The sequence below is a fragment of the Maniola hyperantus genome, chromosome 24 (genome assembly GCF_902806685.2).
Source record: "Maniola hyperantus chromosome 24, iAphHyp1.2, whole genome shotgun sequence".
In the NCBI taxonomy this organism is placed as follows: domain Eukaryota; kingdom Metazoa; phylum Arthropoda; class Insecta; order Lepidoptera; family Nymphalidae; genus Maniola; species Maniola hyperantus.
The window spans coordinates 2,679,941-2,698,574 of NC_048559.1; the positions used below are offsets into that span (position 1 = coordinate 2,679,941).

General features: G+C 43.4%; 1 protein-coding gene across 1 annotated transcript; it reads left to right on the plus strand.

The window, feature by feature from the left end:
• The first annotated feature begins 1,129 nt into the window (after nucleotides 1–1,129).
• On the plus strand, nucleotides 1,130–17,977 carry LOC117993545 (facilitated trehalose transporter Tret1-like). The gene is made up of 7 exons (XM_034981346.2): nucleotides 1,130–1,715; nucleotides 5,583–5,738; nucleotides 6,353–6,555; nucleotides 7,082–7,268; nucleotides 14,272–14,657; nucleotides 15,927–16,038; nucleotides 16,738–17,977. Exons 1-7 carry the CDS (start codon nucleotides 1,661–1,663, stop codon nucleotides 17,046–17,048), a joined length of 1,410 nt encoding a protein of 469 aa, XP_034837237.1. The 5' UTR covers nucleotides 1,130–1,660; the 3' UTR covers nucleotides 17,049–17,977.
• Nucleotides 17,978–18,634: the final 657 nt, after the last annotated feature.

The window sequence follows — 18,634 nt, forward strand, 5'->3', positions numbered from 1 at the left end:
CGCCCGCACGGGGTTAGCGTGCGGGCTGTGCGGGGCGTTCCCTTCCCGATTGCCGTCTCGACTTGTCGCGTGCAATATGTGCCCTGCCCATTGCCACGCTCGCAACCCGCTGAGCAATGCCTGTCATTGTAATATTTTATCAAAAGGGGTTTTAAACTACAAGTAGGTATTTACAGCAAATAAATTATTACTAAACGTTGCAATCACGAAAAGTAGCGTAATTACATAGGTTACAGGTAGGTACCTACCTATATGTTAAAACATTATGTTCCTAAAGGTCTATAGTTGGAGAGCTAGCAGAAATGTTTAACGAGGTGCTTGATAAAAGTTGAAAGTTTTGAGTTGATATTCTTCTAGATATAAGATATAAGAAGTGCAAATTGGTCAAGAGAGTGAAGGTTTGAAGTTCTTAGAATTTTAGACTAGTACTTCGTAGTAGCTTGTTAAGTACTAATACGTAAGTTTTTGAGAGCATTATTAACAAGTAGGCACTTTTTAACACTGGTGATTTTATGCTATGTGGTATAAAGCTTCTTCTAGGAGTAGGTGCGTCAATAATCTAATTACATTATATTATAAATAAGTATTATGTAACTAATATTATAAATTATGTGGTTTAACGGATAGAATTCAACCCAAGGACTCTTATGATGACAGTTTTTCTCATAAACCTTTAAACCATTGCCGTTTAATTACACCGTTAAAACTTGCACGGTACCTACCTAGATAGGTACCAGCACCTCCATAGCTACATATCATATACAAAGAAATCTGATCAGACCAGTGCAGTGTGTGATTTCGCGTTTGCGTTTCGTGTTTGTTGCGCTATTGGATCTTCAGTCAACTCTTGCTTCGGCGCTGTAGAAAAGTAGTTATCCGTGCGCAGACACATCCCCTGCTCTTTTTTTCGAGTTATTCTTACCAGAAGACATTTGTATTTGTACTATGAAAGAAGTGCTATTTACATACCTTCAAGCTTTCACCTTTTATCAAGCACCTGCTTCAAAATTTCCACGAGCTCTCGATCATTCATACAATAGTGCCACAGTACATTATGCAATACGTCCGACCTACTATCACAGAGATTTAGCTATTAACACAGAGTAAACTGTGGCCATTGAAGGCTGAATGCTAAACGCGCGTGGTTTCTCGATGAGTTGTTGAAAAAAAATTATACCTACCATTCCATTGCATTTTTGAGTTGTTTAAGAATTTATTTTCTCATTTATGAAGTATAATAGACGTGCATGTGTAAATGTTTAAAACAATACTGCCTTTGTATACAAATTACTGAACGTACGTGAACGTCTCGCGCAGACTTGTGCCAAAAGTTAAAACAAAATAACGTTCTAATTTTGAATGAAATATTTAATGACAACTTTTTTATTTACGACTATGATTTCATGCATGGAAATTAAAGTTTGATAGTGATTCTGTAGTGAGCAGGTAGTGAACGACTCTTCTCTCTTTTTTTTTGAAAAAATATAAAAATTAAGTAATATTTTCGAATTTTATTTACTAACGGATTTTATAGACCTGCAATGTTAGTTTGTTTTGTATTAATTATAATATGAAGATGTTTAGCTGTATGGTGGTCTTAGTTTGTTTTTGTGTAAATCAAATGTTTTAAAAGTGGTGCGCTTAGTAACGACTGACAAAAATGAAGTTTAATCTACCAACTTCTCTTATCCGGCAGTATGCTGTTGTTATTACAGGTAACAATTTTATATTTTACTAGCAGATGCCCGCGACTTCGTCCGCGTACTGGTTTCTCATGAGATCTGAAATTTGCCCGCTGCAAAAGGCCTCACTTACCTACATGCCAATTTTCATATCTCTAACTTCAAAAACATAGGATTTTCATATAACCCTTCCACCCCCATTTTACTCCCTTAAAGGGGGAATTTAGTTAGATCCTTTCTTATCTGATACCTACCCCCTAGAAATAGCCTACATTTCAAATTTCAAGTAAAAATAACAATTGTTAAAACTTTTCTATAAAAACATTGCCCCCCTATTTTACCACCCTTAAGGGGGGAGTTTCCCAAATTGAATTATACAGATTTTTATTATTTAAAGCTAAATGTTAACCTAAATGTTGATTTTCACGTCTCTAACTCCAAAAACATAGGACTTTCATACAACCTTCGATCTCCCTTTCGCACCCTTAGAGGGGGAATTTTTCAAAACCGTTTCTCAGCTGACACCTACGTCCAAGAAAGAACCTACCTACCAAATTTCAAGTTTGTAGGCTTTATAGTTTCTGAGATTTCGTGATTAGTCAGTCAGTCAGTCAGTCAGTGAGTGAGTGGTATTGCTCTTTTATATATTTAGATTACCTTTCTTTTGTAGCACAATAATATAGACAAGAAACAGTCAAGATGGTGTAGACTGTAGTGTATTGTTATATAAATATGTTACTTTATGTTCAACTAGCTGATCCGCCCGGGCTTCGCTCGGGTGGAGTTTAGAAAATTGAGGGGGAGGTTGAATTAAATTTTTCTCTCCGTAAGAACCATCCTCATACTTCAAGGAATATTATAAAAAAAAAATAGTGAAATCGGTTCAGCTGTTCTCGAGATTTGCGATGAGTAACACATTTAGTGATTGATTTTTATATCCATACTAATATTATAAATTCGAAAGTGTGTCTGTCTGTCTGTCCGTCTGTCTGTCTGCTAGCCTTTCACGGCCTAACAGTTTAATCGATTTTGATGAAATTTGGTACAGAGTTAGCTTACATCCTGGGGAAGGACATAGACTACTTTTTATCCTGGAAAATTAAAGAGATCCCACGGGATTTTAAAAAACCTAGATCAACGCGGATGTAGATAAGTATTATAGATAAATAAATAATTTGAAAAGAGCACGTGCTAATTTGCTTAACGCCTCTTTTCAATAGAATCTGCATTTGAAACAATGGTGAGTCACTAGTTGTCATACATGAGATGAATAATAAGTATTGATTTTGATTTTTCATTAAATAATTTTATAGCCTAGCATTCGAGGACAACGCAGTAAAATAATTTTCAAAACCGGACCATTTAGTTCCGGAGATTACCTTACTTCCAAACTTACAAACTTTACCACTTTATAGTATTAGAGTAGATTAATTTCATTCTTTGAAATATTTATTATTATACTACTACTAGTTATTATTGTATTTATAGTTTTTCAATTCACACACTAAAAAACTTCCAAAAATCACATTTTTTTTCACATGGATCCTAAAATAGATAGTAACCATAAGCAGTAGAATTCGTCATCACCTAGACTAAATAGGTATACCTAACTACCTACCAACCTAGGCCTCGGGCATACCTGTTGGTAATCGCATCCATAAACGGTTTGAATTTGGAATGCTGTTTGGCGGCCAAAATTGATGAAACCAATCATTGATGTTGGTAAAATTTTCAACTGCTTTTCGAGTTTTGCGGACACAAACATACGGAACCTGAATCCATACTAAGTATAAAATATGAAAGTGTGTCTTTCTGTTTACCTGTTAGCTTTTCACGCCATCTATTTAAAGTTTAAACGATTTTTCTGATATTACTGAGATAGCTTGCATCGCAGGGAACGACTTTTTGTCCCGGAAAATTAATGAGTTCCCACTTATAATCCACACTAAGATTACAAAATGCACAAGTGTGTGTGTTTGTGTCCGTTTAATCGATTTTAACGTAATTTGGTGCAGACATCCCTTACGTTGCAGGGACGGACATAAAAGTTTACAGGTTTTATCAAGCATCTCTTTATAATTTCCCTCGGGCTCTCGGGCTATTTTTAAGTCTCGTATTTTATAGGTATGTCTACATGATTACTATTACTAACTACTTATTCTCTGCATCGTATTGCTAAATGCTGAGGGTCGTGTCCCGTTTCTATTGAGCTAATCTTAATCTTTAATCATCCTTCGTGCCTTCTCCATAAACGTGACACTGGCGAAACACTCAAAGAATATTAGTCATATTAAATGACTAATATTCCCCTTTCCTCTCCAATTAAGCGTCAGGCTTGTGCTAGGAGTAGGTACGACAATAGTGCAACGGGCGGGATTTGAACCGTCGACCTTTCGGTTTTCAGTCCACTCCTATACCGGTTGAGCTATTGAGGCTCTGTGCCCAGCTGGCACACCTAAAAGCCAATAATTGGGAATTGAATTGAATTGAATCTTTAATCAGTATCACCTTCAATCACGTCGCAACGGTGCAACGGATTGACGTGATTTTTCGCATGGGTCTATACCCATGCAAAAAATCACGTCAATCCGTTGCACCGTTGCATGATCTGGAGAGTGACATAGGCTACTTTTTATCCCGGAAAATCAAAGAGCTTCCCGCTGGTCGCCAACTCGTTTAAGTTTCTAGTTCTACTCGTCTCTCGTTCGTCGTTCATCGGCGGTCGGACCACTGCCTTACTTTAGGCTTAACGAGGCAGGAAAGCGAAAATTACGTTTGATGAAATAACTATCTACTAACTTAGCTAGCCAATAAGTCCTGAATGCAGTATAAACGATTGGTTCAATTTATATGGCACTAGCTGATGCCCGCGACTTCGTAGCGTGGAATTAGGTTTTTAAAAATCCCGTGGGAACTCTTTGATTTTCCGGAATAAAAAGTAGCCTATGGTCTTTACCATCACCCATGCAAAAAATCACGTCAATCCGTTGCACCGTTGCGACGTGATTGAAGGACAAACCAACAAACCAACAAACAAACACACTTTCGCAATTATAATAAGGGTACTGATTATCGCTCTGAGTGCGGTTATTGGAGTATATTGTGGTTATCGGCAGCTGAGGATCGCGTAGACCTTTGTATTATGGAAGGGGTTCATCATCTTTTTATTTTTAGGGTTCCGTACCTCAAAAGCTGTGATAGTCTAGTGTTTAGGACGTCCACCTTCTAATCGGAGGTCGGTGGTTCGATCCCGGGCACGCACCTCTAACTTTTCGGAGCTATGTGCGTTTTAAGTACTTAATTTTTTTTTATTTTTTTATTTTTTTATTAAGAATTTAATTAAATATCACTTGCCTTAACGGTGAAGGAAAACATCGTGAGGAAACCTGCATGCCTGAGAATTCTCCATATTGTTCTCAAGTGTGTGAAGTCTATCAATCCGCACATGGCCAGCGTGGTAGACTATGGCCAAAACCCATCTCACTCTGAGAGGAGACCCGAGCTCTGTAGTGAGCCGGCGAGGGTTAATCATGATGTTGATGATCATGACCTCAAAAGAAAAAACCTAACACTTATAGGATCACTTTGTTGTCTGTCTGTCTGTCAAAAAACTTATAGGGTAGGTACTTCCCTTTGATCTAGAATTATGAAATTTGGCAGGTATAGTTAGGTCTAGTACACGTAAGGGGAAAAATCCGAAAACCGTGAATTTGTGGTTAGGTACATCACAAATGAACACACACACACAAATGAACACACAATTGAACAAATTGACTGTGACATACAGGCAGACACACGAATGATAAAAGCGTTCCGTTTTTTCATTCTGGCGTACGGAACCCTAAAAATGTAGTGGTGGAGTTAGTATTACTGACCTTAATTTTTTTTGCTTTTTTGCAGTGAATCTTGGAGTGGTTACGACAGGAATGAGCCTGGCGTGGCCGTCGCCAGTCCTCGTGAAGCTGCGCAACGCAACGGAGACCCCATTGTCCAGGCCGATCACGGAGGATGAGGGGTCTTGGATCGTCTCTGGGGGTCTCTTGATTTCTATATTCAGTGAGTAAGCGTATAGACTGGTGGGTGGCTGATTTTTTCTGTAATTTTTATGTACCAATGGATAGCTAACAAAACATAGATGTTTTTAAAATAATCCGCAGGATAAGTGCCATAGTAATTTTTACAAAAAATTCGCAAGTTTTTCAAAGAATTAAATTTTAAAAACGAAAACCTGTACAGTTTTTGAGCTCTAATTTTAAAATGTTTGAAGATTTTTCTTTTTTTATAACTGTTTGTTATTAACAAGGATATGTACTAGCAAGAAAAAAAAACTGATGAAATTCATTGTTCCTTTTTTTATTAGTTTTCAAAGTGGCAAACACCCCTCTACCTAGAAAAAAATAAAAAATGAATAACTCGAAAACGATACACTTTTGCATAAGCAGTTTAGGGGTCGTTTGATAGCTAATGTCCTGTACTATAACCCCTTAACGGGATCGTGTCCTATTTTCCTGTAACCCTGTATATAATGGTAATAACTAACGATAGTTTAAACGCTAAAAAAGTACATACGTGGATTTAACGTATTTTGGAAGACCCTTTATTTAACAAATCAGTGAGAAATAATTTATTTTTGATGTAGTCAAATACCTAATTATGATACCTTTTCCCAGGTGTCCTCTTAGGAGGAATGCTGCTGGATGCGATAGGAAGGAAGAACTGCTTCTTGCTGATCTGCTTGCCCAAGTTCCTGATAGCGATGCTGTTGATCTTCGCCACGGAAGTCTGGATGCTCATCCTGGGGCGAGTGATCATGAGTGTAGCTGACAGCTTTCTCTTCATGGTCGCACCTATTTATGCCTCTGAAATTGCTAGTGTGAGTAGCAGGACCCTTATTATAAATGCGAAAGTGTGTTTGTTTCTTGGTATCCTTCCTCTCATACACCGCGTTCATCATCGTGCTGGAGAGTGCGATAGATGCCAGCACTATATGTCCCATCTATCTGATAGCTACAGCTAGCACGTTGGTTACAGAAAGAGCACGGCGGCTCGCTGGGCACGTTCATGCAGATCTTCTCGTCTCTAGGCATCGTGCTGACGCTAACTCTGGGCCCCTTCCTCTCATACACCGCGTTCATCATCGTGCTGGAGAGTGCGATAGATGCCAGCACTATATGTCCCATCTATCTGATAGCTACAGCTAGCACGTTGGTTACAGAAAGAGCACGGCGGCTCGCTGGGCACGTTCATGCAGATCTTCTCGTCTCTAGGCATCGTGCTGACGCTAACTCTGGGCCCCTTCCTCTCATACACCGCGTTCATCATCGTGCTGGAGAGTGCGATAGATGCCAGCACTATATGTCCCATCTATCTGATAGCTACAGCTATCACGTTGGTTACAGAAAGAGCACCGCGGCTCGCTGGGCACGTTCATGCAGATCTTCTCATCTCTGGGCATCGTGCTGACGCTATCTCTGGGCCCCTTCCTCTCGTACACCGCCTTCAACATCGTGCTGGCGAGTGCTATAGCTGCCAGTACTGTACCAGTACTCTGTATGCCTGAGAGCCCCTGCCATCTCTATTCTAAAGGTAACTTTTTGACAGCACTTCCTCGGGTTTTCGGATTATGCTATGCCCTACTGGCCACTCAGCCTCACTAGTGGCGGGAAGGGTTTAGGCCATAGTCTGCCACGCTGGTCCAGTGCAGATTAGCAGACTTTTGAGAACATTATGGAGAACTCTCAGGCATGCAGGTTTCCTCACGATGTTTTTCATCACCTTTAAAGCAAGTGTTATTTAATTGCTTAAAACGGACGTAACTCCGAAAATTTAGAGGTGTGTGCCCAAAATCGAACCCCCGACCTCCCAAAACCAAGGGCAACCTCCTAACCACGAACCTATCACCATTAGCGAACATACTTAGTAAATACTTACCTATTCTAATGTGTAACTACTAGTACTTACTTATCTAATGGTTCACACGTCTTTATTGTCAGACAGGTTTTATATGTACATATTTTAATGATTTTTCCTTATTAAAGGTCAAGAGCCAAATATTTGTTCTGACGACTAGAATCTTTTTTTTTAAATTCATTATAGGTACCACCCTTGTTAGAAAAGTTAGAACTTTTCGGAACTATGTGCGTTTTAATTAATTAAATATCACTTGCTTTAACGGTGATGGAAAACATCGTGAGGAAACCTGCATGCCTGAGAGTTCTCCATAATGTTCTCAAAAGGTGTGTGAAGTCTACCAATCCGCACATGGCCAGCGTGGTAGACTATGGCCAAAACCCTTCTCACTCTGAGAGGAGACCCGCGCTCTGTAGTGAGCCGGTGATGAGTTGATCATGATGATGATGACCACCCTTAAACCACAATCACACCTGATGGAAAGTGATGATGTGGCCTAAGATGGGATGCGTTTACCTAGAAGATGCCTATAATTCACTCTTGTTTTAAAGATACCCGGGTTGTAATTGGTAGGAAACACATATCGCGGAAGAGTATTCCAAACCTAAGCCATACGTATGAGGAATGATGACGCAAAACGTTTCGTGCGTGTAGATGGAATGTCGACGACATAAGGATGGAAACTCGCCCGATGTCTTGCGGTTCGGTGGTGAAATGGTGAAGGGGGGGGTAGTATTAAACACCCCCTTGCGGAGATCTAGCCGATGACATTCCGTGCTCGGCTTCCGCCCCGTGCGGACGTTTGCTGATGCGCTCCGTTTCTCGGTACCGGTTTGAACTCTCGCGCGAGTTCGCCAGTGTCAGTGCAAGTGCCATTATCAGTGCCATCGGATTGTTCCTGCGTTGTGTGTAGTATTAGTGTAGTTCTAGGATCCAGGTTCCGTGAGTACACTAGTCTAAGCGCAGCATAGGTCCACACCCCCGTCACCAAAGGGCGGGGACTCACATTAGGGTCACACCTTAGGTACTCACCTCCCTGCCTAGGCAGGGGGGACCTTTGAGCCACCGGGTCCACTATGGGCCCCAACCAACCCGACCACCCCGCTCCCGGGCCCCATCAGGGCACTTTTTTTCCCCAGACATTCTACAATGACGTAGACTTGAGTGCCCTTTTGGCCGATCTCACGACTCGAAACCCAAGCTACCTCAATAAATTTAAGGTCGACCCGTCCCGGAAGCCTACGCGCTTCGACATACCACCGGAATCTCCTCTCTCGGCTATGACCATGGAGGACGACTCGGACTCGACATTGATTGATAAGGAGCCTCACTCCAAGACCCAACCTGGGCCTTCAGCCCCAAAACCTATACCGACCGACGTTAAGGAGCCTCACTCCGAAACGTCCCCAGCCTCCTCTGAAACAGAGGAATTCACGACGGTGCAGACGAAGGCCCAGAAGCGAAAGCTGAAGGCCTCCAAGTCCCACGCAAACCCACCTAAAAAGGTGGGCGTTGCAGCCCCTTCAGGGCCCGGTACTCAACCCACAACCTCCCAGGCAACCCCCGAGGAGGAGTCGGAAGACTCCCCCATGGAGGATTCGCCAAGGGAAAAGGTCCCTCCCCTTTTTATTAGGGAAAAACTCAGCTGGCAGCGCATCTTGCCACTGTTAGACCAGCGGGGCATCTCGTTCACGAGTGCCCGCTCGACCGCCATTGGAATCAAAGTCCAATGTCCGACTTCAGGCGACCATCGCCTTCTCACCAAGACTCTCCGTCAAGAGAATGTAGGGTTCCACACCTACGCTCTCCCCGACGAACGCGTTCTACGCGTAGTCATTCGCGGCCTTCCGAAGGAGCTGAACACCGACCACATAAAGACAGACCTCCTTTCCCAGGAGCTGCCAGTACTAGAGGTTCACAGGATGTACCATCCTAGAACCAAAGCCCCCTACGAGATGGTGCTCGTAACCCTCGAACTTACCCCCGCGGGTAAGAAAATCAACAACATCACATCGGTGTGTCGTCTCACGGGTCTTAAAATAGAGCCCCCCCGTAACCGTGGCAGGATGGGCCAGTGCCATCGCTGCCAGATGTACGGCCATTCCGCAAGGAATTGTTTCGCCCACCCCAGGTGCGTAAAGTGCCTAGGGGACCACGGCACCTCCGACTGCCCCAGGAAGCAACCTACCGAGGAACCCCCGAGCTGTGTTCTTTGCAGGTCTCAAGGGCACACCGCGAATTATCGCGGATGCCCTAAAGCCCCCAAGGAGCAAAAGCGAAGGGTCAAACCGGCCGGCCGCAAACCTGCTGCAGCTCCCCAACCCGCCCAGAAATTCGTCCCTGTGCCGGCTCCGGCCACCAACGCATGGGAAAAACCCCTTCCCAGGGCTAACCCCCCTGCGCCAAAGCCCGCCCAACCAGCCCCGGCCAAGCCCGCCCAATCAGCCCCGGTAAAGGCTTCCGCGCCTACGCCCCAGCCCCAAGCAGAGCCTTCTCTCCATTCATCCGCGGCGACTAACGCTGCGGATAATCTCCACTTAATCGAAACTGTCCTCGCCTCTATTGATATAGTGGAGATGGAAGTTTTCGCCCGGACCTTCAGGAAGGATCCCAAATTAGCTATTACCCAACACTTGGGTCTGCTCATCTCCATTAATAACCTTAAAGCAACCCATAATGGATAGTACGACCAAAGGTAGATTAAAACCCCACTCCTTAGTAGTCGCGTTCTACAACGCGAACGGCCTTATCGACCAAATGGACGAAGTCCGCGAATTTGTATGTGCACATCAAACCGACATTCTTCTAGTGCAAGAGACCTTCTTGAAACCTAGTAGAAGTAATCCCAGAATTGCTAATTTTAATATAGTCAGAAACGACAGGGCCACTGCTAAGGGTGGCACTGCCATATACTACAGAAGGGCTCTTCACTGCACTCCTCTCGATCCTCCACAACTAACCAACATGGAAGCTTCCATATGTCAGGTGAGTATGACTGGCCATCCGTCGGTCATACTAGCATCCGTTTATCTCTCTCCCTCGAAAGATCTGTTAGAAAGTGACATCCGCGCACTTCTCTCACTAGGAGACTCCGTTATCGTGGCCGGAGACCTTAACGCCAAACATCAAAGTTGGAATTGCCGCTCCCCGAACTCACGAGGACGCCAACTCGAAAGACTGACGCACCGCCCCGATCTTAACTTCATAGTTATAGCCCCTGACACACCGACTCGTTATCCAATGACCGACAATTCAACAGACAGACCGGACATACTCGATATAGCTCTTCTAAAGAACATCGCCCTTCAGGTGAGTCCTTTGGAGGTGCTGTCCGAGCTAGGTTCAGACCACCGTCCCGTCCTAATGCGGCTAGGACCCCCGCCCACCGCGGCCCCCCCGACCAAAACAGTCATTGATTTCAAGAAGCTCTCAGAGCATCTTAAGTCTATAGACTCAGTGCACATCTCTCAAATTCCTGACATTATAGGTAGTCTAGATGAAGCGCATGCAGCCTCACTGCACCTTACTAATCATATCCGCGATGCTCTAAGCGCCTGCTCCCGACAGATGCCGAACGGTTTCACCCGTCGACAGTTGCCGGACGACGCCAGAGAGCTCATCACCATCAAAAACGCTAAACGTAGAGCCCATGACGCATGTCCTAACGCCGACAACCGGAGAGAACTCTGGAGAGCCCAGAGGGAGGTAAAGGCTCGCCTTGCCGAACTCCGCGACGAACAATGGGACAGGAAGCTGAGTGAGCTCAAGCCATCGCATGTAGCCTACTACAGCCTGGCGAGAGCTCTCAAAGCCGACCCTGTCTCGGCCACTCCTCCGCTTTTACGTCCCAATCAACCGCCCGCCTTTGAAGATGTCGATAAGGCCGAATGCTTGGCCGATAGCTTAGAAGCCCAATGCTCCCCGAGCACCATCTCTGTAGACAAGTCCCATATAGAACTAGTCGAAAACAAACTAGCATCTATCTTCTCTTCCGCCCCAGGTGGCGATCCAATCCTCCCGACGAATAGCGGCGAAGTTCGTCAAATTATCAAAGAATTTCACGCCAAAAAAGCCCCAGGCCCCGACTCTATTAATAACAAAACTCTAAAGTTACTCCCCGACGTATTAATCAACCTCCTGGTTGTCATTTTCAACACCCTCATGGCGGGATGCTCCTTCCCCGACAGGTGGAAAGAAGCTACCGTTATAGGCATCCCCAAGCCAGGGAAACCTAGGAACCTCCCTACTAGCTACCGCCCCATTAGTTTGCTCAACACCCTTGGCAAGGTGTATGAGAAAGTCATCCTTAACCGACTTAGGTCCGTCGTAGAGGAGAAAAACCTCCTCAACGACGAGCAATTTGGCTTTCGAACCAGACACTCATGTGTTCATCAAGTGCACCGCCTCACGGAGCACATCCTTCTCGGTTTCAACCGATTCAAAACGAGAGGTATCCCAACGGGAGCCCTCTTCTTCGATGTAGCCAAAGCCTTCGACAAGGTGTGGCACGCCGGCTTGATCTACAAGCTTTACCATCTAGGCGTGCCCGAAAGACTCGTACGTTTACTACGAGAATTTCTCACCAATCGAACTTTCCGCTACCGTCTGGATGGAACCCTATCCTCCCCAAGACCTCTTCGAGCAGGAGTCCCTCAGGGCTCCCTGCTCTCGCCACTTTTGTACGCGCTGTACACCAGCGACATTCCCAGATCCCCTCATGTTCATATAGCCCAGTTCGCGGATGACACCGCTCTATACAGCTCCGACTTAAACTACCGGAACGTTAAAGCTCGACTCCAAAAGGCAGTCAGTAGCCTAGGCCACTGGTTCCGCCTTTGGAGGATAGAGGTTAACCCGGAGAAAAGCGCAGCAGTGCTCTTTCAAAAGTCCAAAAGGAAATCACAATACAAACTTCGACAGACTGAAATAACTCTTTACGACCGCCCCATTCCCTGGCAAACTAATACCAAGTACTTGGGTGTAACCTTTGATGACAAGATGAGCTTCGCCGCGCACATTCGTAGAGTCCGCAAGAACGCAGCGTATGTGCTCTCCCGTCTTTACCCCATGATTTGCGCAAAGAGCAAAATGTCACTTCGACATAAAGTCACGCTATACAAAACGTGCATCCGCCCAATAATGTCTTATGCCTGTGTTGCATTTGCACACCTGCCGCCCTCCTCTCTCAAACCTCTCCAAGTCCTACAGAATAAGTTTATGCGTACGGCCACTGGCTCCCCGTGGTACATGCGCAACGTGGACCTCCACAGAGACCTCCAACTCCCGACAATAGCTCATTACTTTAAACAGCTTTCCAAAAATTATTTTGAGAAAGCCATTAGACACCCCAACCCCCTAATAGTTGAGGCAGCGACTTACACCCCTGACCGAAACGACCCCCCAGATAAAAGACGCCCTAAGCACGTCCTTAACGACCCCGACGATCAAATCATGACCGACAATGCACCCTATCTCGTAGGGCTACACAATTCAACCTCATCACAGCGTCTTCGCCGGCGAAGACGAGGTCCCCGATTTCTAACGTCACCCGGACGTGGGCTCACGCCACGGCCTCGGGGGCGTACGGACTAACCAACAAAACCGACAACTCCACCCATCTCAACGTCATCCTAAGCCGTGGTCCGAGCCTCACAGGAGGCGCCCTTAGGAGGACGTTGCCCCCCGACCTCTCGAATTATTTCTTCGAGCCCTAGGGCTCACCCCCAGGCGGAGCTTCGCGCTCGCCAACCCCCCCGGTGACGCTGTAGCGGCCAATAGGGCCTACGCAGCATAGTCAATCCGAAACAACACACACAAAAAAGATCTAGCCTAGTGGTTAAAAGAGGTCAGCCTCGTATTCGGGGGCTCCGAGTTGATTCGATTCCATGCACCTGTAACTTTTTAGAGCTATGTGCGTTTTAAGAAATTAAACATCACTTGCTTTTGCGGTGAAGGAAAACGTCGCGTCGTGAGGAAACCTGCATGCCTGAGAGTGCTCCATAATGTTCTCAAAGATGGAATTGTTTGTGACATGTTTTTAATATTTGTGAATGTTGTTACAATTTATCGTTGGCATATCTAATAAAATAAAATAAAATAAATAAATAAATAAAATAAGATGTTTGAAATCTGCCAATCCGCCCTTGGCTAGATTTGTGTACCTGCTATTGCCAAACCCTTCTGAGAGTATCATCATCATCATCATCAACCGATAGATGTCCACTGCTGGATATAGGACTCTTGTAGGGGCTTCCACATACCACGGTCTTGCGCTGCCTGAATCCAGCGGCTCCCTGCGACTCATCTGATGTCGCCCGTTCACCTAGTGGGAGTCTTCCAAGTCGCCATTCCAGCACCTTGGAACCCCAACGTCTATCGGCTTTACGAACTATATGCCCTGCCCATTGCCACTTCAGCTTCGCAACCCGTTGAGCTATGTCGGTTACTCTAGTTCTCCTACGGATCTCCTCATTTCTGATTTGATCACGCACCTATAGAAACTCCAAGCATAGCTCTGAGAGTACCTATACCCGTGTTCAGTAGTGAGCCGGCGATGGGTAGATGATGATGACGATACCTCCTTAAATTTTAAGATGCTCTTAAATACAAAAAACCTTATAACTTATAACAGACTTTTACTGTAGTACAAGACACTTAAATATTTTGTGATATTTTGCAGGACGTACAGAAGAAGCGCTAGCAGTTCTATTACAGATCCGAGAATCCGAAGCGATAGCTAAACAAGAATTACAAGAATACCAAGACTCGAACAAGAAAGCCGATAAAATTGACAAGAAACAGTTGTTCAGGAACAGAACGTTTTTGAAATCCTTGTCTCTTGGATTCCTTCTTTTCATTGGAGGTCAAATTATCGGTTACAATGCTATACAGTTTTACCTCCAAACCATTTTGGAGTCGACCAATACTAGTGTGAAGCCAGAGATAGCTTCAGTTATCATTGGGGTAATACAGGTGCTCGCAAGTTTCTGTACGCCATTGTTTTTGACGAAGTTTGGGAGGCGGCCTATATTGATTTCGTCATTGTCTGGAGTGTTTTTCGGAATGGTAAGTGTCTTAAAGTTACTAAAAACTGGTCAGATGCGAGTCGGATACGCACACAAAGGGCTCCGTACCTCGTACCTACTAGAAAACTTTTTTAATTTTTTTGTGATTTAACCACAAATTCATGGTTTTCGGTTTTTCCTTTTACTTGTGCTATAAAGACATTGCTACCTGCCAAAGGGATTCAAAGATTTTAGTATGGACCGTGGCCTATATTGCCGCCATTTTAAATTTTTCTGAAATCCGGATTTGGCTTTTCATCGGTGGTCAAATTATGTGGTACAATGCTATACAGTTTTACTTACAAACTAATTATTTTGGAGTCGACTAATACTAGTGTGAAGCCAGAGATAGCTTCAGTTATCATTGGGGTAATACAGCTGCTCGCAAGTTTCTGTACGCCATTGTTTTTGACGAAGTTTGGGAGGCGGCCTATATTGATTTCGTCATTGTCTGGAGTGTTTTTCGGAATGGTAAGTGTCTTAAAGTTACTAAAAACTGGTCAGATGCGAGTCGGATTCGCACACAAAGGGCTCCGTACCTCGTACCTACTAGAAACCACTTTTTTGTGATGTAACCACAAATTATATTGATTTGGTCATTGTTTCGAGTGTTTTTGGGAATGGTAAGTGTCTTAAAGTTACTAAAAACTGGTCAGGTGCGAGTCGGATTCGCACACAAAGGCCTCCGTACCATCGTACAAGAAAACACTAAGTTTTTGTGATCTACGTACCTTTAGTTCGCGACAGGTCAAGATGGCAATCTGGGTATGAGGCAGGGAACGCCTCGCATACCCGCACGCTATCCCGCACCGGGTTAGCGTGGGTGATGTGCGGGTGTGCCTTTAACCTTTTACCCCATTTTCATGATATTCCTACATGAAATGAATTGGGTATTTGACTCTGATTTTTTTATTACTTTATTATAAACTAGGATAAAAATAATGACGTAAACTGAAAAAACTAATTAAATCGTCAAATATAAAAATAGTTATAAGCATCTGATTAGACAGAGATTTTTGACGTCACACCTTACTAATGCCCATAGTAGCTTCGTGCGGGTTTCATACAAATTTTCGTTTTGCGAGAAAGGGATAGAAGACCCTCCCACTCCAAAATTAAAATGCCTGTAACTTTGTAAATCTTTGTTGGATTTTTATATTTTTTTCAGCGTACCTACGTCATTATTTTTATCCTAGTTTATAATAAAGTAATAATATTTATCAAATTCAAAAGTAGGAAAATATCCAATTTTGAATTAATTCTGTTTCAGCTTGGCCTGGGCACATTCTTCAAGCTCACTGAAGCTGGTGACGAGATCACAGGGATCCTAAATTTCCTTCCAATCATATCACTGATCCTGGTGGTATATTGCTATAGTGCTGGTAAGTATCTATAGGTCTACTTTTTAGCAGACATTTCTTAGGGTTTCTCCCATGGAGTACAAAATTTTCTTCTTCGTGGTTTCTCCGCTCAGTATGTACAATAGGCGATAGGTCGAGATGGCAATCGGGGAGGGAACACCCCGCACATCTGCACAGCCCTTGCGCTGCCGCGGACCCGTGGGGTGATTACGTAAAACGTTGCAGTAGCGACAGCAACGCGACAGCAGTAGCAATCCGACAGTTCATATGCTCTCTTCTTCTTCTTATTTTGCTTTGCAGCTATTGCTGTCTCTATCTAGCCGGACGTTTGACAGCAATGATCGCGAGATACGCATTATTATTATTATTATTTATTTATTTATTTATTATTTAATTAGAACGGCCATAAAGCCAATTACACTAATTAAACTACGAGTACAAACTAACATAAACATAATACAAAAATTGTTAAAATTATAAATTTTAAAAAGCAAAATTATAAATTTTAAAAAGCAAAATTATAAATTTTCACAAAAGTGCAAGATCTGACCCATGAGGTCAGCCCATTTGTCAGCAAATAAGGCACAGCGAGGGGACTCCTTCATACACCCCGCCCGCCGGTGCGGGCGAGCGCGGGTGATGTGCGGGTGTGTGGGGCGTCCCCCCACCTCATACCCCGATTGCCATCTCAACTTATTAATTAATTAATTCCCTCAACAGGTATCGGGTCTTTAACCTGGTTAGTAACAGCAGAAGTCTTCGACGGAGCATCCCGAGCACTCGGAGTTTCAATTACTTTAATGTCCTCATTGGTATCAATGTTCGTAATTACTAAATACTTTGTGTTCATGACGTCCGCCCTAGGCCCCGCTGTGACGTATTGGTTCTTCAGTGCCATGTGTGTGTTAGTTGGTACTTTAATCGCTATATTCTTACCTGAGACTAAAGGGAAGACGTTTCATGAGATACAGAGAGCTTTGGGAGGAGAAAGCATTCAGTTTAAGGGGAAACATGACAAGGAACGAGTGTGATTGATTTTTGAAGTACCTAGCTATAAAATTCGAAATAATTTTAAATAAGTAGGTACATATAAAAATTGTGGAATCCGCAGGATTTTAACCTGCGTCTCCTCTGGGTTTCACTTACTGCTCAGCGCCAAAACTGCTATACTGGCAGTTATAGAAACTACTTTTCAAAGGCCCAGTATTTCAATGTACCTAGTATGTAAAATTAACTCTTTAAACGAGTAACTACCAACTTACTTTTTTTTTTCTAATAGATATAGTGAGCAAACGAGCAGGTCACCTGATGTTAAGTGATTATCGCCGCCCATGAACATTTGCAGCACCAGAGGAGCCGCCGATGCATTGCCGGCCTTTTAGGAATTTGTTGGTCCGCTCCTTGAATAACCCCATGTTATAATCTATAACTAGATGATGCCCGCGACTTCGTCCTCGTGGATTTAGGTTTTTAAAATCCTGTGGGAACTCTTCAATTTTCCGGGATAAAAGGTAGCCTATGTACTTCCCCGGGATGCAAGCTATCGCTGTACCAAATTTCGTCAAAATCGGTTGAACGGATGGGCCGTGAAAGGCTAGCAGACAGACAGACAGACACACTTTCGCATTTATAATATTAGTATGGATTTTACTAATGATAGTGCAGTCGCTTGAGCACTAAATTCAACGGACCGTCCGTCGTCGCGTCCGCCCGAGCACTCTGAGTATCAATAAAATTACTTTAATTTGTTATCAATGTTCGTAATTGCTAAATTCTTTGTGTTCATGACGTCCGCCCTAGGCCCCGTTGTGACGTATTGGTTCTTTAGTGTGTGTTAGTTGGTACTTTAATAGCTGTATTCCTGCCGGAGACTAAAGGGAAGACGTTAAGTGAGATACAGAGATCTTTGAGAGGAGAGAGCGTAAAGTTTAGGGGGAAACATGATAAGGAACGAGTGTGATTGATTTTTGAAGTACAAATTCTTTAGTTGAACTTCCATCAGCCCGTATGCGTTTACTGCTGGGGATAGATCTTTCATGGTCCTTACTCCTCAGCCTTCTTCATCCACCAGATGACAAACGAGTAAGAAGAAGATGCGAATACTCTAAAATTAGGTTGTGCTCAGAATCAGTACCATTACCTATAGAACTTAAGAAAATAATAGTTAGCTATCTAAGTATCTAGCTTTATATAGATTAAGTAGTTTAGGAAAAAATATTTTTGTAATGTTTGTGTAAAAAATAAAAATCAGATATAGTTATAAGTACAACTAGGTTATAATTTGATAATGTAGGTAATTTTTAATGTGAAAAAATCAGTGTCAAAATGTACCTTTTTTATAAGATGAATAAAATAAATGAATTGACTCGAAATCCAAGAAACTACATTTTTCTAGAAAAGTATACCTCATCCATCACTACCCATAATAATCAGTACCTCAGTACCCTTATTAAAAAAGCTAATGTGTGTTTGTTTGTTGGTTTGTTCTTCAATCACGTCGCAACGGCTTGACATGATTTTTGCATGGGACGCCGTTTTCCTTCTTTACAACTAACCTACGCCTCTATTCGAGGGGTGAGGGGTTCGATCTCGGGCTAGTATCAAAAAGTAGTAGAAA

Excerpts from the sequence above, each read along its gene's own strand:
- LOC117993545 (XM_034981346.2), top strand. The coding sequence starts at position 1,661 with ATGAAGTTTAATCTACCAACTTCTCTTATCCGGCAGTATGCTGTTGTT. Across the intron at positions 1,716-5,582 it reads GTATGCTGTTGTTATTACAG|TGAATCTTGGAGTGGTTACG; the intron begins GTAACAATTTTA and ends GCTTTTTTGCAG. Across the intron at positions 6,556-7,081 it reads ATGCCTCTGAAATTGCTAGT|AAAGAGCACCGCGGCTCGCT; the intron begins GTGAGTAGCAGG and ends CGTTGGTTACAG.